A 24575-nucleotide genomic window follows, 5' to 3' on the forward strand; every position below is an offset into this window, starting at 1 on the left:
TCAGGTACTTCTTTAGAGCAACACAAATGGATTAAGACAGAGTCTATCTCTGCCTTTAGATATAATATTTTATTTATCTGGGTGCTCTACTGTTAGAGGCACATATATTAAGATTTATTATCGTCCTGAATTCTTCACCTTATTAATATATAAAGGCCTTACATGTCTGTTTTTTGTTTTTGCCTTTAATTATCTTTAACTGAATATAAGTATAGGAACTCTTGCTCATTTTTGGTTTCTGTTTCCATGGAATATCTCTTTTCACCCCCTTGGTTTCAGTCTACACATGTTGTTACAGGTGAAGTGAGTTTCTTGTAGGCAGCATAAAGTTAGGTAGGTCATTTAAAAAAATATCAATTTAGCTAGTCTATATATACATACATACATATATGTATATATACACATATATGTATGTATGTATATATATACACATACATATATGTATGTATGTATATACATATATGTATGTATATATACATTTTTTGAGACAGAGTCTTGCTCTGTCGCCAGGCTGGAGTGCAATGGTGCGATGTTGGCTCACTGCAACCTCTGCCTCCTGGGTTCAAGTGATTCCCTTGCCTCAGCCTCATGAGTATCTGGGACCACAGGCACATACCACCATGCCCGGCTAATTTTTTGTATTTTAGTGGAGACGGGGTTTCACTATGTTGGCCAGGATGGATGGTTTTCATCTCCTGACCTCATGATCTGCCTGCCTCAGTCTCCCAAAGTGCCGGGATTACAGGCATGAGCCACTGTGCCCAGGCTAGTCAGTCTATATTTTTAAGTGGAAAATTTAATCCATTTACACTCAAAGTTTTATTGATAAGTGATGAATTATTCCTTTTTTTTTTTTTTTGAGACAAGGTCTTCACTCTGTTACCCAGGTTGGAGTGCAGTGGCACGATCTCAGCTCACTGCAACCTCTGCCTCTCAGGCTCAAATGATTCTCCTACTTCAGCTTCCTGAGTAGCTGGGACCATAGGCATGTGCCACCACGTCTGGCTAATGTTTTGCCTTTGTGGCAGAGAAAGTTCCACCATGTTGCCCAGGTTGGTCTCAAACTCCTGAGCTCAAGCAATCTGCCTGCCCCAGCCTCCCAAAGTGATAGGATTACAGGAGTGAGTCACTATACCTGGCCTATTCATTTTATGAATTGTTTTTTGGTTGTTTTGCATATGTATCCTTTGTTCATTCTTTATCTCTTACTGTTTATCAACGAGATTTGGTGGTTTTCTGTACTGGTAAAATTTGAGTCCTTTCTGTTTTTTATCTGCGTGCCTGAGCTACCAGTGAATTTTATACTTTTGTATGATTTCATGATGGTAAATATTATCTTTATGTCTCCAAATGTAGGACTCCCTTAAGAATTTCATGTAGGGCTATTCTAGTGGTAATGAATTCCCTCAGTTTTTCCATGTCTAGGAAAGATTTATTTCTTCTTTATTCTTGAATGAGGGTTTGTTAGGTATAGTACTTTTGGTTCACAGTATTTTTTCTTCCTTTTAGCACTTGAATATACCATCTCATTTTCTCTTGGCCTGTAAGCTTTCTGCTAAGAAATCCACGGTTAGTCTAATGGGGGCTCTCTTATTTGTGACTTGAATCTTTCTACTGCTCTTTTCAGAATTCCATTTATTACTATTGGTTTTTTCTGAGACAAGGTGTTGCTCTGTCACCCAGGCTGGAGTGCAGTGGCACCACAGCTGCTCACTGCAGGCTTGACCTGGGTTCAAGTGATCCTTTCACTTCAGCCTCCCAAGTAGCTGGAAACACAGGAGCATGTCAGCATGCTTGGCTAAATTTGTGAGTTTGTTGTTGATGTTGTTAGAGACAGGGTTTTGCCATGTCCCAGCTGATGGTAAACTGCTGGATTCAAGTGATCCACCCACCTTGGTCTGTCAAAGTAAAAAGATCACAGGGGTAAGTCACCACACCCAGCTTTTGTTATTTTTCTTTCTTTCTTTTTTTTTTTGGAGTTTTGAGTTTGATTATAATGTGCTACAGAGAGGACTTTTTTGTGTTAAATGTATCTATCGTTAAGCTTCCTGTATCTGGTAGTCTATATCTCTTCTAACACTTGAGTTTTTAGCTCTTACCCAAAAACTGAGTATTTGGTTGCTTTACGATGTTGCATATGTCATGTAGGCTTTCCTCATTTTTCTTTTTTTCTGAATAATTGTATTATTTCAAAAGACCTATCCTTATGTTCGGATATTATTTCTTCTACTTGATCTAGACTATTCTGAAGCCCTCTCTTGTATTTTTTATTTCATTCACTGAATTCTTTAATTCCAGGATTCCATTTTAGTTCCAGGATTCCGTTTGTTATTTTTTTTCTTTAATGATATGTCTTTGTTGGATTTCTCAAGATCACAAATTATTTTTCTGATTTGTTTGTATTGTTTATCTACGTTGCTTTTTGTCTGACTGAGTTTAATATCACAATTTTGAATTCTTTTCCAGGCATTTCTTAAATTTGTTTCTCATTGGAATGTCTTGCTGGAGAATTACTGTGTTTGTTTGCAGCTATCCTGTTTCTTTGCTTTGTCATGTTTTTTGTGTTCTCATGATGATATCCATGCATCTGCTGCAACAGTTGCTTCTTCCAATTTTATGTAATAGGTTTCATAGGGAAATATTTTTCCCTATATATGTCTCTGTAGAATCGGGGTGCTCTGGCTCTGATTATGGGTACATACAGTAGTGTGATTGCTGTGTGATTTATTTGGCTGTAATCAGCACCAGTGGTGTTTGTGAATTCTTAATGGCTTAGGCTACCATTCTGATTCTGTGGCTGAGTACAGTGTCTCACGTCTATAATCCCAACACTTTGGGAGGCCAAGGTGGGTAAATTGCCTGAACTCAAAAGTTCAAGATCAGCCTAGTCAACATGGTAAAACCTCATCTCTATTAAAATACAAAAAAATTAGCCAGGTGTGGTGGTGTGGACCTTTAGTCTCAGCTACTTGGGAGGCTGAGGCAGGATAATTGCTTGAACCCAGGAGGTGGAGGTTGCAATAAGTAGACATCATGCCACTGCACTCCAGCCTGGGTAACAGAGTGAGATTCTGTCTACAAGCCTTGCTGAGGACTGGGATGACAGGTGGATGGTTTCTCAGGTCCCAGTGGTGATGGTGGTGAGCTGAGTATGCCAGTCCTTGGGCCCTTCACAGCATCTAGGTAACAATGGTAGTGGGTCTAGGCAAGCCAATGCTTGTGCATTCTGGCAACTTGCTCTTGTGCTGGCCGTAGCAGTGGTAGGATGAGCTGGCAGATCTCGAGGCTTCTTGGGCAAGATATGTGGCATTGTTGATAGTAATCCTGGGGCCTCCGGGGTGGCACACATACACAACAGCCATGGTGGCAGTGAAATGGATGTGTTAGCCTCTATTTCCCCACTCTGCACGTGCAGATGGGTAGCAACAGCCATCGTGGCAGCTTACTTAAATGCCAACTCAGTATTGTTTAAGGAAGTCCCATACTACTGAACTAAAAGTACGTTTCTAAAACTTCATTAAGATAGACTTTTCCTAAAAAGAAATTGTAAAAAACAAATGTTTGGATGTATGTGTATAAGAGAAATAAGATTTTAAAAAATGAACCTGTAATTATAGAATTTCCTCATCTTGAAAAGTAAGCTTTTAAGACAATTTCCATTGCAATGTAGTCAACATCTTATTATTGAGGTTTTCATGTGATTAGGTATAACAGATAATCCACACTAAAAATGACCTCTGTTTTCATTTCTTAAATTCTCTCCTTTCTTCCCAACGAAAACATATACTCAAGTACCAAAAATCTTAGATTTATAAAAAATTTACTAGATAAAAGGTTAAATTTGTGGTTTTTAAGTCAGTAAAATCCAGTGTATTTGGGCACTAAATATTCTTTAACTTTGTAAGCTGTATGTTAACAATGAAAATGTTCTAGCAAAAGTCATAATCAATCCAGAATTAAGAGGTTTAAATTATGCAATATTATTTTCTACCTGTCTCTCAAAGAAAATTAGGTTTTAAATCGTGGAATGTTTTTAAAGAAAATAAGGTTTATTACATCTAGCAGCCATTAGGCCTGCTTTACTCATTTGCAATTGGTACATTATAGAAAAATGTAACTGTAAAATCAGACCATTAAGTGTTTGAATGCTGACCAAAAAATGGTGGAAAGTGGGGTTGGGGGTGGAGAAATCAAGTAGTTATCTTTCCTGTCTCAACTATACTGCAGGTGACTAAAAAAGAAAATTCAGCTAATTATACATGCCATAGAGTTATAGACTTAGTGTGTCATAATTTTGCAACTCTTGTTGAAATAATGGGCCTGACAATAATCATTCATACCTCCTAACCATTAGAGAACACTGTAGTGGATGATCTATGCTGAGTAAAACCGAATCTACTGATCAAAATTTTAATATCCAGAAGAGAGAGAACTTAAACTATATCACCTAATGAGCTGAAACATACAGCAACACCTAGGAAATATTCTTGATATTCCCATTCCTATCATGCACAAAAGAATTCTGATTCTGTGGCTGGGCACAGCAGCTCACACCTGTAACCCCAACACTTTGGGAGGCCAAGGTGGGCGAATTGCCTGAGCTCAGGAGTTTGAGATCAGCCCAGCCAACACAGTGAAACCCTATCTCTATTAAAATACAAAAAAATTAGCCGGGCATGGCAGCATGAGCCTGTAGTCCCAGCTACTTGGGAGGCTGAGGCAGGAAAATCTCTTGAACCTGGGAGGTAGAGGTTGCAGTGAGAAGAGATCATATCACTGCACTCCAGCCTGGGCAGCTGGGCGAGACTCTGTCTCCAAAAAAAAAAAAGGAATTCTGATTCTCATCAAGGCTCCAAATCTAACTGTTAGGTTAGAGGAAATATAGGAGCATAGTAACATGTAACATGTTAACTCCATTGGGATACAATCTGAAAAATCCATACAACTGTACAGCACAGTTGTGTATAGCACATTGTCTCTACTTCTGTATTAACCCTGTTAAACTCCTAATTTGATAAAAACATGTAGGAGAAAATCAGGGCATTTTTAATAATGACTAGATATTCAATGATATTAAGAAACTGTTGATTGGGTGTGGTGGCTCATGTGTGTAATCTCACCATTTTGGGAAGCCACGGTGGGCGGACTGCTTGAGCCAAAGAGTTCCAGACCAGCCAGGGCAACATGGGGAAACTACATCTCTACAAAAAATGCAAAAATTAACCAAGCATAAAGGCACGTGCTTGTAGTCCTAGCTACTCTGGAGCCTGAAGTGGGAGGATAGCTTGAGCTTGGAAAGCAGAGGTTGTAGTCAGCTGTGATTACACACACCACTGTGCTCTGGTCTGGGTAACGGAGTGAGACCCTCTCCAAAAAAGGAATTATTGTTTAATTTTTTTAGGTTTCAAAATGATCTGGCAGTTTTAAGTTAAAAACTCCTTGCAATTTGAGATACAGATGAAAATATTTAAAAAGAAATTATATGTTTGGGATTTAATTTAAAATTACCTTGGGTAGAAGGAACTTGTAAGTACGTTTACAGGGGAAACGAGATTGGGCCATATAATAATTGTTGAAGCTAGGTGATGGTTAAATTTGCATATATTATACTATTCTGTCCAATTTTCTGTTTAAAATTTTCCAGAGCAACAAGTTTTAAAAGCTTCTGAAAGTCTTCTTGTACATATGCTAAAGATTTTTATCATTAAATTTATAGCACATTATTTTTTAAAAAGTTTAATAATAAGGTGAAGAAACGGCAGGCAACATGTGCTGAAATTATCATGAATTCATAAAAAGTGGAGAATTGAAATTCTGAGGCAGTTATTAACAAACAACAAAAATGACAATAGCTAAAGACTTATTTATTACAGTCAGTACTTTTTCCATGTTTCCATATCACTGACTTTCTAACATCCTTTTACATTAATTTCAACATTTACTTCATTAGCAAATGAATACTGTGTATAGAGTAAATAAAATCCCATACTTCTTTGGCATTTTAAAACAATTCCAGATTTAAATGCGACTCACCTGCTGTAAAATCTTCAGTCAGATCAATAAATGCATGAGAATGTGGAATTCGCATTTTACTTGCAGTGGTCAATGCTGGATGCCATGATAAATTTCTAAAAAATTAAATAAAAATACTTTTCTTAAGGTAAATATCAAATGAGCATTGTTTCAAAACAAAAATCTCTGCATGCAAAACATTTTAAAATTTATTTATTTTTATTGATATATTGAACATACCATAAAATTCATTCTCTTAAAGTGCATTCAGTGGTTTTTAGTATGTTCACAGTGTGCAAGTGTCACTACAATCTAACTCCAAAGCATTTTCATCATACCAAAAAAGAAATTATGTACTCAGTCTTGCCCTATTTTCCCCAACTGGCAACCACAAGTCTGCTTTCTGTCTCTATTCAGGACATTTCACATAAATGGAATCATACACTATGTGGTCTTTTGTGTTTGGCTTCACTCAGTTAGAATAATGTTTTCAAGTTCATCTATGTTAAAACGTGTATCAGTGCCTCAGTTCTTTTTATGGTGGAATAATATTCCACTGCATGGGTTTACATTTTGCTTATCCATTCATCTGAAGATTTGGCTTGTTTCCACTTTTGGGCTGCTACAAACATTCATGTACAAGATTTTATGTGGACATATTTTTTAATTCTTTTTGGTATATACTTAGGAGAATTGCTGGGTAATAAAGAAGTATATGTTTAACTTTTTGAGGAACTGTTAAACTGTTTTCCACTTCACCATCTTACATTTGCACCCAGCAATGTAGGATTATTCCAGTATCTCCATATCTTGTCTTATTATTGTCCATTTATTTTATTATAGCTATCCTAGGGGGCATGATATAGTATTTCATTGTGGTTTGATTTGTATTCTCTTGATAGTTAATGATGCTGAACATGTTTGCTGTGTTTATAGGCCATCAGTATATATTCTTTAGAGAAATGCCTATTCAAATTATTTTTCCATTCTTAAACTGTGTTATTTATTGTTCTACTGCCATCCATCCATCCATCCATCCATCTATCCATCCATTTTTAGAGACGAGGTCTTGCCTTGTTGCCCAGGTTGGTCTCGAACTCCTGGCTTAAAGGGATCCTTCCTTTTCGGCCTCTCAAAGCGCTGGGATTAAAAGACTACTGCCCTCAGTCCCTGTTGGTACATTTTAAGAGTTCTTTGTATAATCTGAACATTAGACCTTTATCCAGTATATCACTTGTCTCCTAGGCTGTGGGTTATCTTTTTACTTACTTTTCTTTTGAGACAGAGTCTCATTCTGTCACCCAGGTTGGAGGGTAGTGGCATGATCTCTCCTCACTGCAACCTCCACCTCCTGGGTTCAAGTGATTTTTCTGCTTCAGCCACCTGAGTAGCTGGGATTATAGGCGTGCACCACCATGCCCAGATAATTTTTTGTATTTTTATTTTTTCAGTAGAGACAGTGTTCCACCATGTTGGTCAGGCTGGTTTTGAACTCTTGAGCTCAGGCAATTCACCCACCTCAGCCTCCCAAAGTGCTGGGATTACAGGTGTGAGCCATCGTGCCTGGACATATTTCACTTTCTTGATAGTACAATTTCTTAATTTTAATTAAGTCCAAGTATCTGTTTTTCATATTTTTGCTTGTTCTTCTGGTACTCTGTCAAAGAATCCATTTCCTAATGGAAGGTCATGAAGATTTATCTGTTTTCTTCTAAGGGTTTTATAATTTTAGCAGTCATATTTATCTTCTTTAATCTTTTTTTAATGAATCAGAAAATAAATGATTTAATATCATAGAAGATTTTCTAATATTGTGGAAAATAATAATGACTCTCTTTAACAAATATTAATTCAAAAGTTTTGGATCATGCAAAATAATAAATTGAGGCCCCTACTTCACACTACATACAAAACATAACTCAGAATGGATGAAAGAACTAAAAGGCTCTCTGGAAAAGAGTTTGGCAGTTCTTCAAAAAGTTAAACACAAAATTAGCATACGATCCTGCATTTCTACACTTAGCTATATATCCAAAATAATTGAAAATAGGTAAACAAACAAATACTTGAAAAATGAATGCTCTTGGCAGTGCTATTTACAATAGCCCACAAGTGGAAATAACACAAATGTGGGTAAATGGAAGTAACACAAATGTGGGTAAATCAGTGGGTAAATGGATAGACAAAATGTCATATATCTATACAAGAGACTATTATGAAGCCATAAAAAGGACTAAATTACCAATACAATACAGACTAGTATAATACGGACAATCCTTAAAAACATACTATGTGAAAAAAGGCAGAAACAAAATGTCACATAACTGGAGAATTCCACTTACGTGAAATATTCATAATAGTTAAATCTACAGAGACAGAAAGCAGATTTCTGGTTGTTAGGTGCTGAGAAAAAGAAAAAAGGGAGAGTGATTGCTTAATGCAGGGGTCCCTAAACCTTGGGCTGTGGACTACTACAGGTCCATGGCCTGTTAGGAACCGGGCCACACAGCAGGAGATGAGTGGCAAGCAAGTGAGCATTACCTCATGAGCTCTGCTGCTTGTCAGATCAGTGGCAGCATTAGATTCTCACACAACTGTGAGCCCTATTGTGAACTGCGCATGCAAGGGATCTAGGTTGTGCATTCCTCATGACAATCTAATGCCAGATGATCTGAGGTGGAACAATTTTATCCTGAAACCACCCCCACCACCTGGCCTCTGACCCCATCCATGGAAAAACTGTCTTCCACGACACTGATCCCTGATGCCAAAAAGGTTTGAGACTGCTGGCTTAATGGATACAGGGTTCCCTTCGGAGTGATAAAAAGGTATGGGATCCAGATAGGGCCAAGGATTGTGCAAAATTGCAAATGTACTAAATGACACTAAATCGTACACTTTATAAATTATACGACAAATAATTCTATGATAAATTTAACAGTTTTATGTTATGTGAATTTTATCTTAATAAAAAAAGCCCATAGCACAAAGTTTCTGTTGATCTCTCATTCAGTTTCCACTAATAGTAGCATCTTCTATAACCACAATATAAATATCAAAACCAGAAGATAACACTGGTAGTACTTCTATCAACTATAGAAGAAGGAGGAAGTTTAACTAAAATCATTCTCCCATAACTTCTCACTAGGTGAGGATATGCCCATTTATCAAGGCTTGACTCAAGTCAGCTTTCTCCAAAAGGTCTTCTCTCTTCTCTTACTGTTTTCCTGCTACACTTTTCGTTCCTAATAGCATTTTGGTTTGCATTAAAGTTACTTTAGGAACTTTCTCTTTGATGCTGTAAAGCTCCCCCAGAAACCTTGACTCATCAATATTTGTAACCACAATGCCTAACAAGGACCTGACTTCCATAAAATGTCGGCAAATGCTGGCTAGACTGAACCTGTCTCAAGAGGCATTTCCTATTCTTCTCTACTTTAGTTGTAATTTGCTACCATTTTCACAGTAATATGTTCCAGTCTAATATGGAACCACAGATATGTCATCTCCACAGAGCAATTTAAGGTTATTTAAGTCCAACTTAATTGTCAACACAGTATCCAACTGACTAGATAGCAAACAGTTTGTAACTGTGAATTTGGTTCTGATGTCTTAGAAATTAAAACGACACAATGGACTAATTTGTTCTTAGCAGGTGGAATCTGGGAAAAAGGATAACCATTCATCGGGAGAAAATTTTCTCTACACGAAATGTATTCTACAAACAGCAATCTCTTTCCATAGCCTTCTACAAATATTCTAGTACAAGCAGGGCCTAAACACACTTTAATCTAAGCAAGACAGTAAAATAAAAAACAAGCAGTATTCATACAAACTAATTTCACTATTTTAACCTGAATTCTGACTAACATAAAGTCATGGTAGTAAGAAAATATTAAATTGAATTGAGAAATTACATTTTGTATATGTTGTAAGGTAATTCATGCCAAACAAGTGATTTATTCTTTCATCCTATACAAGGTTAGAAATCTTTAAAACAGTTTCACTTATATCCAATTTAATGACTGATTCACTTCTTTTTAAGATAGATCATTTATTCATCAGTTCAATAATTTCTAAGCATTAAAGTATTTTAAATTACTAACAAAACAATCAGACTTGGATTAAAGATTCTCTGACAAGTTTAACCCAAAGTCATTTCAAAAAACTTTCCTAATGTTGTCAACAAATTCATGTTATAGGTCAAGAATGATTAAAAACACAGACTTTTAAAGAAGTTGGGATTGCTGGCAAGATGGCTGAACAGGAACAGCTCCAGTCTGCAGCTCCCAGCATGATCAAAACAGAAGGCAGGTGATTTCTGCATTTCCTACAAGTACCCAGTTCATCTCACTGGGACTAGTTGGACAGTGGGTGCAACCCTGGAGGGCAAGCTGAAGCAGGGTGGGGTGTTGCCTCACATGGGAAGTACAAGTGGTCAGGAAGTTCCCTCTCCTAGCCAAGGGAAGCCATGAGGGACTAAGCCATGAGGAATTCTGCTGTTAGGAATGGTGCACTCTGGCCCAGATACCACACTTCTCCCATGGTCTTTGGAACCTGCAGACCAGGAGATTGCCTATGCCACCAGGGCCCTGGGTTTTAAGCACAAAACTGGGTGGCCATTTGGGCAGACACTGAGCTAGCTGCAAGAGGTTTTTTTTTTTTTTTTAAATATCCCAGTGGCGCCTGGAACGCCAGCAAGACAGAACTGTTCACTCCCCTAGAAAGGGGGGTGAAGTAAGGGAGCCAAGTGGTCTACCTCAGTGGGTCCCACCCCATGGAGCCCAGCAAGCCAAGATCCACTGGATTGAAATTTTCGCTGCCACCACAACAGTCTGAGGTCGACCAGGGATGCTCGAATTGGTAGGGGGAGGGATGTCAACCATTGCTGAGGCTTGAGTAGGTGGTTTTACCCTCACAGTGTAACCAAAGCTACCCAGTAGGTTGAACTGGGTAGAGGCCACCACAGCTCAGCAAGGCCACTGTGGCCAGACTCCCTCTCTAGATTCCTCCTCGCTGGGCAGGGCATCTATGAAAAAGACCAAAAAAAAAAAAAAAAAAGGCATTGCCAAATTAGACAAATGGGATCTAATTAAACTCCAGAGCTTCTGCACAGCAAAAGAAACAATCATTAGAGTGAACTGGCAACCAACAGAATGGGAAAAAATTTTTGCAATCTATCCATCTGACAAAGGGCTAATATCCAGAATCTACAAAGAACTAAAACAGATTTACAAGACAAAGACAAGCCCATTCAAAAGTGGGAGAAGGATATGAACAGACACTTTTCAAAAGAAGACATATACGAGGCCAACAGACATATGAAAAAATGCTCATTATCACTGGTCATTAGAGAAATGCCAATCAAAACTACACTGAGATACCATCTCATGCAGTTAGAATGGTGACCATTAAAAAATCTGGAGACAACAGATGCTGGAGAGGATGTGGAGAATTAGGAACACTTTTACACTGTTGGTGGGAGTGTAAATTAGTTCAATCACTGTGGAAGACAGTGTGGCGATTCCTCAAGGACCTAGAAATTGAAATTTCATTTGACCCAGCAATCCCATTACTGGGTATATATCCAAACGATTATAAATCATTCTATTATAAGGATATATGCACAAAAATGTTCATTGCGGCATGTTTACAATAGCAAAGACTTAGAACCAACCCAAATGCCCATCGATGATAGACTGGACAGGGAAAATGTAGCACATATACACCATGGAATACTATGCAGCCATAAAAAAACGATGAGTTCGTGTCCTTTGTAGAGACATGGATGAACCTGGAAACCATCATTCTCAGCAAAGTGACACAAGAACAGAAAATCAAACACCACATGTTCTCACTTATAGGTGGGTGTTGAACAATGAGAACACATGGACACAGGGAGGGGAAGATCACACACTGGGGTCTGTTGGGGGGAACTCGAGGAGGGACAGCAGTGGGGGGAGTTGGGGAGGGATAACATGGGGAGAAATGCCAGATATAGGTGATGGGGAGGAAGGCAGCAAACCACATTGCCATGTATGTACCTATGCAACAATCTTGCATGTTCTTCACATGCACCCCAAAACCTAAAACGCAATAAAATATTTAAAAAAAAAAAAAAGGCAGCAGCCCTAGTCAGGGGCTTATAGATAAAATGCCCATCTCCCTCGAACAGAGAACCTGGGGGAAGAAGTGGCTATGGGTGCAGCTTCAGCAGACTTAAAACTCCCTGGCTGGTGGCTCTAAAGAAAGCAGCAGGTCTCCCAGCACAGTATTTGAGCTCTGCTAAGGGACAGACTGCCTCCTCAAGTGGCTCACTGATCCCTCTGTATCCTGACTGGGAGACACCTCCCAGTAGGGGCTGAGAGACACCTCATACAGGAGAACTTGGACTGGCATCTGGTGGGTGCCCCTCCGGGACAAAGCTTCCAGAGGAAGGAACAGGCAGTCTGCTGTTCTGCAGCCTCTGTTGGTGATGCCCAAGCAAACAGGATCTGGAGTGGAACTCCAGCAAATGCCAGACTATTAGAAGGAAAACTAACAAACAGAAGGAATAGCATCAACATTCAACAAAAAGGACATCTACTCAGAGACCTCATCCAAAGGCCACCGACATCAAAGACCAATGGTAGATAAAGCAATGAAGATGGGGACAAACCAGTGCAAAAAGGCTTAAAATTCTAAAAACCAGAATGTCTCTTCTCTTCCAAAGGATCACAACTCCTTGCCAGGAAGGAAACAAAACTGGACAGAGAATAAGTTTGATGAATTGACAGAAGTAGGCTTCAGAAGGTTGGTAGTAACAAACTCCTCTGAGCTAAAGGAGCACGCTCCAACCCAATGTAAGGAATCTGAGAACCCTCAAAGGTTAGCCAAATTGCTAACTAGAATAACTCATTTAGAGAAGAATATAAATGACCTGATGGAGCTGAAAAACACAGCACAAGAACTTTGTGAAGCATACATAAGTATCAATAGCCAAATCTATCAAGTGCAAGAAAGAAATAATAGCAGTGACTAGAGATCAACTTAATGAAATAAAGCGAGAAGAAAAAATTAGAAGAAAAGAATGAAAAGGAATGAACAAACCCTCCAAGAAATATGGGACTATGTGAAAAGACCAAATCTATGTTTGATTGGTGTACATGAAAGTGATGAGGAGAATGGAACCAAGTTGGAAAACAGGATATTATCCAGAAGAACTTCCCCAACCTAGCAAGACAGGCTAAGATTCAAATTCAGGTAATACAGAGAACACCACAAAGATACTCATCAAGAAGAGTAACCCCAAGACACATAATTGTCAGATTCACCAAGGTTGAAATGAAGGAAAAAATGTTAAGGTCAGCCACAGAGAAAGGTCAGGTTACCCATAAAGGGAAGTCTATCAGACTAACAGAGAATGTCTCTGCAGAAACCCTACAAGCCCTATAAGGGGGATAGGAAATATTCAACATTCTTAAAGAATTTTTAACCCAGAATTTTATATCTGGCCAAACTAAGCTTCATAAAAGAAGGAGAAATAAAATCCTTTACAGACAAGCAAATGCTCAGAGATTCTGTCACCACCAGGCCTGTCTTACAAGAGCTCCTGAAGAAAGCAATAAACATGGAAAGGAACAATTGGTACCAGCCACTACAAAAGCATACCAAATTGTAAAGACCATAGACACTACGAAGAAACTGCATCAACTAACATGCAAAATAACCAGCTAGCATCATAACGACAGGATCAAATTCACATGTAATAATATTAACCTTAAATGTGAACAGGATAAATGCCCCAATCAAAACACGGAGACTGGCAAATTAGATAAAAAGTCAAGACCCATCGGTGTGCTGTATTCAGGAGACCCATCTCACATGTAAAGATAAATATAGGCTCAAAAGAAAGGGATGGAGGAATATTTACCAAGAAAATAGACAGCAAAAAAAAGCAGGGGTTGCAATTCTAGTCTCATAAAACAGACTTTAAACCAACAAAGATAAAAAGAGACAAAGAAGGGCATTACATAATGGTAAAGGAATCAATGCAACAGAAAGAGCTAACATAAATATATATGCACCCAATACAGGAGCACGCAGATTCATAACCAAGTTCTTAGAGACCTACGAAGAGACTTAGACTCTCACACAGTAATAGTAGGAGACTTTAACACCCCACTGTCAATATTAGACAGATCAACAAGACAGAAAATTAATAGGGATATCCAGGAGTTGAAACTCAGCTCTGGACCCAGCAGAGCTAACAGACATCTACAGAACTCTCCACCCCAAATCAACAGAATGTACATACTTCTCAGCACCACATTGCGCTTATTCTGAAACTGACCACATAATTGGAAGTAAAACACTCCTCAGCAAATGCAAAATAATAGAAATCATAACAGTCTCTCAGACCACACTCAATCAAATCAGAACTCAAGATGAAGAAACTCACTTAAAACTGCACAACTACATGTAAACTGAACAACCTGCTCCTGAAAGACTACTGAGTAAATAACGAAGATACAGCAGAAATAAAGAAGTTACTTAAAACCAATGAGAACAAAGATACAATGTACCAGAATCTCAGGGACACATTTAAAGCAGTGTCTAGAGGGAAATTTACAGCACAAAATGCCCACAAGAAAAATCTAAAATCAGTACCCTAACATAACAATTAAAAGAACAAGAGAAGCAAGAGTATTTAAATTCAACAGCTAGCAGAAGAAAGGAAATAACCAAGATTAGAGCAGAACAGGACATAGAGACACGAAATTCCCGTAAAAAAAAAAAAAAAAATCAATGAATCCAGGAGATGGATTTTTTTTTTCGAGATGGAGTCTTGCTCTGTTGCCAGACTGGAGTGCAGTGGCGCAGTCTCGGCTCACTGCAACCACCACCTCCTGGATTCAAGCGATTCTTCTGCCTCAGGCTCCTGAGTAGCTGGGACCACAGGCGTGTGCCACCACACCCGGCTAATTTTTGTATTTTTAGTAGAGACAGGGTTTCACCACGGCCAGGATGGTCTCGATCTCTTGACCTCATGATCCGCCCGCCTTGGCCTCCCAAAGTGCTGGGATTACAGGCGTGAGCCACCGCACAGCAGGAGATGGATTTTTGAAAGGATCAACAAAATAGATAGACTGCTAGCCAGACTAATAAGAAAAAAAAAAAAAGGGAGAGGAAAAAAAGGCAAAGAATCAAATAGACGCAATAAAAAATGATAAAGGGTTTATCCCCACTGCTCCCACAGAAATACAAACTACCATTAGAGAATACCATAAATATCTATACACAAATAAACTAGAAAATCAAGAAGAAATAGATAAATTCCTGGACACATACACCCTCCCAAGTCTAAACCAAAAAGAAGTTGAATCCCTGATAGGTCAATAACAGGTTCTGAAATTGAGGCAGTAATTAATAGCCTACCAAGTGAAAAAGGTACAGGACCAGACAGATTAACAGCCGAATTCTATCAGAGGTAACAAAGAGGAGGTGGTACCATTCCTTCTGAAACTATTCCAAACAACAGAAAAAGAAGGAAGTCTCCCTAACTCATTTAATAAGGCCAACATCATCCTGATACCAGAACCTGGAAGAGACAGAACAAAAAAAGAAAATTTCAGGCCAATATCCCTGATGAATGTTGATGCAAAAATCCTCAATATAATACTGGCAAACCGAATCCAGCAGCACGTCAAAAAGCTTTTCTACCATGATCAAGTCACTTCATCCCTGGGATGCAAGGCTGGTTCAACATATGCAAATCAATAAATGTAATCCATCATATAAACAGAGCCAAAGACAAAAACCACATGATTATCTCAATAGATGCAGAAAAGGCCCTCGATAAAATTAAACACCCTTTATACCAAAAACTCTCAATAAACTAGGTACTGATGGAATGTATGTCAAAATAATAAGAGCCATTTATGACAAACTCACAGCCAATGTCATACTGAATGGGGAAAAAACTAGAAGGATTCCCTTTGAAAACTGGCACAAGACAAGGATGTCCTCTCTCACCACTCCTATTCAACACGGTATTGGAAGTTTTGGCCAGGGCAATCAGGCAAGAGAGAAAAGTAAAGGGTATTCAGATAGGAATAGAGGAAGTCAAGTTGTCTCTGTTTGCAGATGACATAATTGTATACTTAGAAAACCCCATTGTCTCAGCCCCAAATCTCCTTAAGCTGATAAGCAACTTCAGAAAAGTCTCAGGATACGAGAAATCAATGTGCAAAATTCACAAGCATTCCTATACACCAATAACAAACAAACGGAGAGCTGAAAGCATTCACAACTGCTACAAACAGAATAAATATCTAGGAATACAACTTACAAGGGATGTGAAGGACTTCTTCAAGGAGAACTACAAACCACTGCTCAAGGAAATAAAAAAGGACACCCAAATGGAAAAATGTTTCATGCTCATGGATAGGAAGAATCAATATCATAAAATGGCCATACTGCCCAAAGTAATTATAGATTCAATGCAATCCCCATCAAGCTACCATTGACTTTCTTCGCAGAATTAGAAAAAACTACTTTACATTTCATACATTTCATATGGAACCCAAAAAAAGCCCACATAGCAAAGACAAACCTAAGCAAAAGGAACAAAGCTGGAGGAATCATGCTACCTGACCTCAAACTAAACTATAAAGCTATAGTAACCAAAACAGCATGGTACTGGTACCAAAACAGACATATAGACCAATGGAACAGAACAGAGGCCTCAGAAATAATGCCACACATCTAAAACAATCTAATCTTTGATAAACCTGACAAAAACAAGCAATGAGGAATGGATTCCCTATTTAATAAATGGGTGTTGGGAAAACTGGCTAGCCATATGCAGAAAACTAAAACTGGACTCCTTCCTTACACTTTATGCAAAAATTAACTCGGATTAGAGACTTAAACGCAAGACTTAAAACCATAAAAACCCTAGAAGAAAACCTAAGCAATACCATTCAGGACACAGGCATGGGCAAAGACTTCATGACTAAAACACCAAAAGCAATGGCAACAAAAGCTGAAATTGACAAATGGGATATAATTAAACCAAAGAGCTTCTGCACAGCATATAGAAACTACCATCAAAGTGAACAGGCAACCTACAGAATGGGAGAAAATTTTTGCAATCTATCCACCTGACAAAGGGCTAATATCCAGAATCTACAAATAACTTAAATAAATCTACAAGAAAAAAATCAACAACCACATTAAAAACTGGGCAAAGGATATGAACAGACACTTCTCAAAAGAAGACATTTATGTAAACAACAAACACATGAAAAAAAGCTCATCATCACTGGTCATTAGAGAAATGCAGATTAAAACCACAATGAAATACCATCTCATGCCAGTTAGAATGGCAATCATTAAAAAGTCAGGAAATAACACATGCTGGAGAGGATGTGGAGAAATAGGAACCCTTTTACACTGTTAGTGGGAGTGTAAATTAGTTCAACCATTGTGGAAGACAGTGTGGCGATTCATCAAGGATCCAGAACCAGAGATACCATTTGACCCAGCAATCCCATTACTGGGTATATACCCAAAGGATTATAAATCATTGTACTATAAAGAAATATGCACACACATGTTTATCGTGGCACTGTTTACCATAGCAAAGACTTGGAATAAACCCAAATGCTCATCAATGATAGACTGGATAAAGAAAATGTGTACATATACACCATGGAATACTCTGCAGCTATAAAAAAGGATGAGTTCATGTTCTTTGCAGGGACATGAATAAAGCTGGAAACCATCATCCTCAGCAAACTAACACAAGAACAGAAAACCAAACACTGCATGTTCTCACTCATAAGTGGGAGTTGAACAATGAGAACACATGGACACAGGGAGGGAAACTTCACACACTGGCGCCTGTCAGGCGTTTGGGGGCTCGGGGAGGGATAGCACTAGGAGAAATACCTAATGTAGACGACGTGTTGATGGGTATACCTAACTACCGTGGCACGGGTAAACCTATGTAACAAACCTGCATGTTCTGCACATGTATCCCAGAACTTAAGGTATAATAAATTAAAACAAACAAACAAACAAAACAAAACAAAACAAAACAAAACCCCAAACTTTATAGAGTAAAACTCTATGAGGTTGATCACGTGGCTCTGTCTCTAAATGCTACCTGAGAAGTTACCAATCTCATTCCCTATAAAATTTTTAGTAGGCTTACTCTGAAATAAGTTATAGCTAGAATTTTAGAAAAACTCAACTACCTTGTGATATTTTTTCCTAGAAGCTGTTTAACCAAATGTTGATTTCAAAGGAAGACTCTAGAAAAGTGATAAATCAAAATCATAAAGGGACAGGTCATCAGCCAAATTCAGCACAAAGATGTGTTTAATTTGGCCCATATACTCCTTTATGAATGTTAAATTCATTGCTAGAACTTATAAAGAAAATTTTATTTCATATAAAATTCTGGATTTTCAGCTTCTCTTGAAATATCAGAAATATCAGGTCTGGCAACCAACTGGCTTTGTTCAGACAGAGCTAGTGCCTAAAAACAACATAAGTGTTAATTTTCCCAAATTGCTTCACTCACTCTGGTTTCCTTCCTGGCTCCTGACAAATATGAATTTGTCACTCCTAACAATATATTAATTACCATCTTGCCTGTTGAACATTTAAAATCAACATTTAAATTCTTCACAGTATTTTGAGTTTTATACTTATTTCCTATGCTTTGCTATTTTACAGTTATACCTCTTAAAAGGCAGAAGTTGATCCTTAGAGTTTATTTTATACAGTGTCTATTTACCATTCTGATATTTATCAAAGGTGTACAGAAAATGGAAAAACAATAGTTTCTTTTTGTGGTGCATTTTAAGATGGATGAAAACTGAAAATACATACATATACATATGTATAATGAGAACTAAAATGTTCACAAATTTATAGTTGAAAATACTCATTTGTCTTTCTACTTTTGAAGTTGTTCTTTGGAACTGGCTAGCCATATGCAGAAAATGGAAACTGGACCCTTTCTGTACACCATTTACAAATATTAACTCGAGATGGATTAAACACAAAAATGTAAAACCCTTAACTATAAAAACCCTATAAGAAAATCTAGGCAATACAATTGAAGGTACAGGATGAGCAAATATTTAATGATGAAAACGCCAAAAGCATTACAACAGAAGTAAAAACTGATACTTGACAAATGGGATCTAATAAAACTAAAGAGCTTCTTCTGCACAACAAAAGAAACTATCATCCGAGTGAACTGACAGCCTACAGAATGGGAGAATTTTTTTTTTTTTTTGAGACAGTCTTGCTTCGTCGCCAGGCACCAGGCTGGAGTCCAATGGCTCGATCTGGGGTCACTACAACCTTCACTTTCTGGGTTCAAGCAATTCTTGATGGATAGATTGTAAAAGTTTTCTCCCAGAATGGGAGAAAACTTTTACAATCTATCCATCTGACAAAGGTCTAAAAACCAGAGTCTTACAGAAACATAAACAAATTTACAAGGAAAAAAAAATTAAAAAGTGGGCAAAGGAAATGAACAGAAACTTACCAAAAAACCACATTCATGCGGCCAAAAACCATGAAAAGAAGCTCAGCATCACTGATCGTTAGAGAAATGTAAATCGGAACCACAATGAGATACCATCTCATGCCAGTCGGAATAGTGATTAATAAGTCAAAAAACAATAGATTCTGGCAAGGTTGTGGAGAAAAAGGAACACTTTTGCACTGTTGGTGGGAGTGTAAGTTAGTTCAATCATTGTAGAGTACAGTGTGGTGATTCCTCAAAGACCTAGAGGCAGGAATACCATTTGACCTAGCAATCCCATAACTGGGTATACACCCAAAGGAATATAAATCATTCTAATATATAGATACATACATGCATATGTTCCTTGCTGCGCTATTCACAATAGCAGACATGGAATAACACAGAAACAGAAAACCAAACAATGCATGTTCTTGCTTATAAGTAGGAGCTGAATGATAAGAACACATGAACACCTCAGGGGGAAAACACAAACTGGGGCCTTTCAGAAGCAGGGGTTATGGGGGAGAGTATCAGGAAGAATAGGTAAGGGATGATGGGCTTAACACCTAGGTGATAAGATGATCTGTGCAGCAAACCACTGTGGCACACATTTACCTGTATAACAAACCCACACATCCTACACATGTACCCCGGAACTTAAAAGCTGAAGAAAAAAAAATAAAGTTGCTCTTTGTACAAATTATAGTTTTTCAGCAATGAAAAGCAGATAACATATTTTTCAAGCAACGGAACTCACATAAAGTATAATCTTCTCCTATATGTGCCCAACTCCATTTGAAGGCTAAGGTCACAAACAAAAACCACTCTGATTACAAAAAATATGAAACAAAGAAGAAAAATAGGCCATTCTAAGCCATGTTGGAGTGTTTTCATTAACATTTCTTAACCTCTGTAGAAATCCCAATTACCAACTTTTCCCCCACAGGAAACAAAATTATGTCAAAGTATTCTAATTTGTGGGCATCACCACCCTTAATCTCAAAGAATAGCATTTGTCAAAGGATGAATTTAAATATAATTAATGTCAACTGTGGCTTCTGGTTGCCTATGCTAACTATTTTTTGTATGACTGCTAATCTACCCAATTTTGAATGATCAGCTTATATTCAGTTATCATTATTTAAGATATCCAGGTAAAAGCAGTTACTCGCAGATGGTTCTGGCATGAAGAAGAATCTACTTTTCCAAGCTGCCTAGTTCTTTAGTCCAGTTGTGTTCAAAACATCTTTGCTTACATATGCTTCAAAACAATTTTGAAAAATTATATACCAGCTAACACATTAAATAATTTCTAAGAAAACAATCTGTTTTCATCAGCATAAACAGCTGAAAAATAGGTAATATTTGAATCTATTAAAATTATTAAAATTTTAAAATAAAATGATTACTTTAATGCATACAGTGGAATACAAGTACAGCTGAATTGTCATCCATTCCCCATTATCCACAAAAGAATTCCAAAACAAACAAAAAACATATGAAGTTCTGAAGTTCTTCTTGAATATTCAGAAATTGTACATCTTTCCCTTTTATCTTTGAAACTTGAACTTCCATTCCATTTTTCTTAGAAAACTTTATCATGATGTAAAACGACTGTATATGTGAAGTCTTTTTTTTTTTTTTTTTTTGAGATGGAGTCTCGCTCTGCACCCCAGGCTGGAGTGTAGTGGCATGATCTTGGCTCACTGCAACCTCCGTCACCTGGGTCCCAGTTCAAGCAATTATCCTACCTCAGCCTCCCAAGTAGCTGGGATTACAGGCATAAACCACCATGCCCAGCTAATTTTTGTATTTTTTTAGTAGAGATGGGGTTTCACCATGTTGGTCAGTCTGGTCTTGAACTCCTGACCTTGCGATCCGCCCGCCTCGGCCTCCCAAAGTGCTGGGATTACAGGTGTGAGCCACCACGCCTGGCCTATATGTGAAGTCTTTTTAGTGATAGTTCTAGGGTAATCCTCCAAACAAAGAATACATTTATGAACTGGCATACAAAATAAAGTTTGCATTTAATTGGTTTTATTCATGGATCTCCGTGTTTAAAGAAAACTTTCTTTGAAGTTGAATTATTTAAACTATCAGTATATAAGTGATGAAAATACATATTATTTAGTTTGATAACTAATTGAACCAAAGGTAAAATTTTATTGAAATGCATTTTTAACAGTGATGAATGAAGCTTTAAAATATATTAGTTTACTTATCCTTAAAAAAAATGTCTTCCTGCTACAATGAGACAGTATCCAGGCAAACAGCCTATTCTTACTTTTCATTTTCATAGATGTAATGCTAAGAAATCTTGCTCATATAAAAAGGCAGATTAGAACGAAAGGAGGTTTATTACAGCAAGGATTCTCAGTTTTTTGAACCCCTCTGTAGTCAAATAATAAAACATCATAGTTACTTCTCAACAAAAATAACTTTCAGTGTTCTATCCATTAGGTCTTCCTTTAAGCTGTTCAAAGCAAGCAACTGGAAAGCCCTTGAGTTGTAAAAGGATGCATAATCCATTCATTAGTCCCATTTACCTTCTCAATTTTTACGAAGTAAACCAAAGGTATTGTGGGCATCACCACCCTTAATCTCAAAGAAGAGCATTCATCAAAGGATGAATTTATCAAATAACTATAATATTTATCAAATAACTATAAGCATCATTTAAAAATAAATATTAGCTATACCAATTACCCTTCATTTAGAGGCACCTCATTTAACCAAGTAAAGGTATACTAATAAAGAGTTTGAGAAATCTTTTTAATGTATCTTTGCCAATAACATACGGTTTAATAAAATATTTCCACATTATCATATGCTTTAATATATTTTGATCAAAATTTTCCTGGAAATGTAACTTTGAGAAAGTGTTCTTATTTTTTTAGGTGTGATGAACAGGTTATGATTATATATTTTTGAAAACAAATCCTTACCTGGATGCAGTGTCTAGCACCTGTAATCCCAGCACAGGAGGCTGAGGTGGGAGGATTACTTGAGGCTAGGGGTTCAAGACCAGCCTGAACAATCCTATCTCCAAAAAAATTTTTGAAAATTAGCCAGGCATGGTGGCATGCATCTGCAGTCACAGCTACTCAGGAGGCTGAGGCAGAAGGATTGCTTGAGGACGGGATTTCAAAGCTGCAATGAGCTATGATCATACCACTGCACTCCAGCCTGGATGACAGAGTGAGACTCCATTTCCAAAATAAAAAAATCCTTATCTCTTAAGGATATATGTTGCAATATTTACAGATTCAAAATGTCCAAGGTGTAAAAAAAGGAAAATGAAAGAAAAATTGTGGATGAAAAAATAACTGGGTATAAGCTGGTAATTGCTGAAGCCGGGTGACAGGTACGTTCTATTAGATGCATATTCATTGTCTCATTCTCACTACCTTTTTATATCTTTGAAATGTTCCATAATAAAGTGTAAGGAAAAAACAAAAGCAAATTTAGAACTGCTGATCTACTTCAATCAATTTACAGAAAATGTCTGCCATATAACCCAATTAGCAAAGCCAGTCCTTACTATAAATGCTGTTTCCAAATGAAAGTTATTTTCTGCCAGAAAGAGTCTGACCTCATTTTCAATTCAAATAAACGTGCTAATATGTGTTTCAAGGAATATTATAAAAACCACTGAGAAATGACTCAATGTGTATTGTAGGACAGACTGCTAAAAGCAGTAAAGATTACAATAATGTGAGTCAGATAAAATTGATTTATCTATTTTTATAAAACAAGTTATAAAAATAAGATTGTAAAGTAACATGCTATTTCTTATTAATTAACTTACAGCAATGCAATATAATGCAGCTAAAATAATTTATGTTACAAGAAATATGATCAAAGATGTAATAGTTCTTGCCTTGAAGATCTTGTTGCAAAAAAAAAAAAATGTAATAGTCCTTCACTAAATGTATGCGCACAGTAAACTGTGGCTATGGCTTTTGCAGTACTTAGCATATACAAAAAAGAAATAACACCATGTCTTTCTCATTTCCTCAAACATAACAAACTTTTCCTAAAACTTTAATAAAAGAAGAAGTTATATGCTGCAAAAAATTATTTGGCTCAGAAGCAAACATGTAAATTTATTTATTAGGCTATAGCATTATTAAATTAACAGGATACAGAAAATGGTAAATTAACATTTCATAAGATAAAATAAGATGCTTGACTTTATATGGAATTTTCTTGACATAATTTTATAAAATATGCTACATTATAGAAAAAAATGCGTAACAAATATGAAACAAATTATGCAAAAGTTTTATCCAAGAGTTTGATAGTCCTAGAGAATATTCTAGTCACATCTGCGACAATCATTGCCACCTTCCAAAATCACTTTGGCATGAAAGTTACCTTCTTTCCAATTAATGATGCGTCCTGGGATAGGGCTAAGAAGAGCTATAAGATCTGCATTTTGGAATTCGGTTTTTCTTATGAATGCTTTCTTTTCTTTGCTCTCCCAAGGGTCTCTCTCAACAATAATGGATTTTTTGATAGTATTCAAATAATAAAATAGCCAAAGTCATTAAAACAAAAACTATCATACTACCACAATCCCACTCCAGTGCATCGAATTCAGAATATATCAATGTGGACCATAATGCCTGCTTTTGTAGGCAAGCTTCATGTTAAGAGAAGTGTACATTTAAAAAAAAAAAAAAAAAGAAAAATTGTAAGTTCTATTAGTTTGGGATATCTTAGTTAATCATAAAAGATCTCCTAGGCCAGGCACAGTGGCTCATGCCTGTAATCCCAGCACTTTAGAAGGCTGAGGCAGGCAGATCACGAGGTCAGGAGTCCAAGACCAGTCTGAATAACCTGTTGAAATCCTACCGCTACTAAAAAAATACAAAAATTAGCCAGGTGTGGTGGTTTGTGCCTGTAATCCTAGTTAATCAAGAGGCTCAGGCCGGAGAATCACGTGAACCCGAGAGGAGGAGGTTGCAGTCAGCCAAGATTGTGCCATTGCACTCCAGCCTGGACCACAGAGCGAGACTCCGTCTCAAAG

The 24575-nt window shown here is 37.3% G+C and overlaps 1 protein-coding gene across 1 annotated transcript in view; it reads right to left on the reverse strand.

Moving 5' to 3' along the window:
- ITFG1 (integrin alpha FG-GAP repeat containing 1) overlaps window positions 1–24575 on the reverse strand; it is a 301870-nt gene that overhangs the window by 261682 nt on the left and 15613 nt on the right. The window contains exon 6 of the mRNA XM_012473547.3: window positions 6034–6128. Coding sequence (XP_012328970.1) covers window positions 6034–6128 — 95 coding nt within the window. The remainder of the gene's footprint in view (window positions 1–6033; window positions 6129–24575) is intronic.

Source organism: Aotus nancymaae, unplaced genomic scaffold, assembly GCF_030222135.1.
Source record: "Aotus nancymaae isolate 86718 unplaced genomic scaffold, 86718_ANA_hifiasm-v0.15.2.pri h1tg000030l, whole genome shotgun sequence".
NCBI classification, from domain to species: Eukaryota; Metazoa; Chordata; class Mammalia; order Primates; family Aotidae; genus Aotus; species Aotus nancymaae.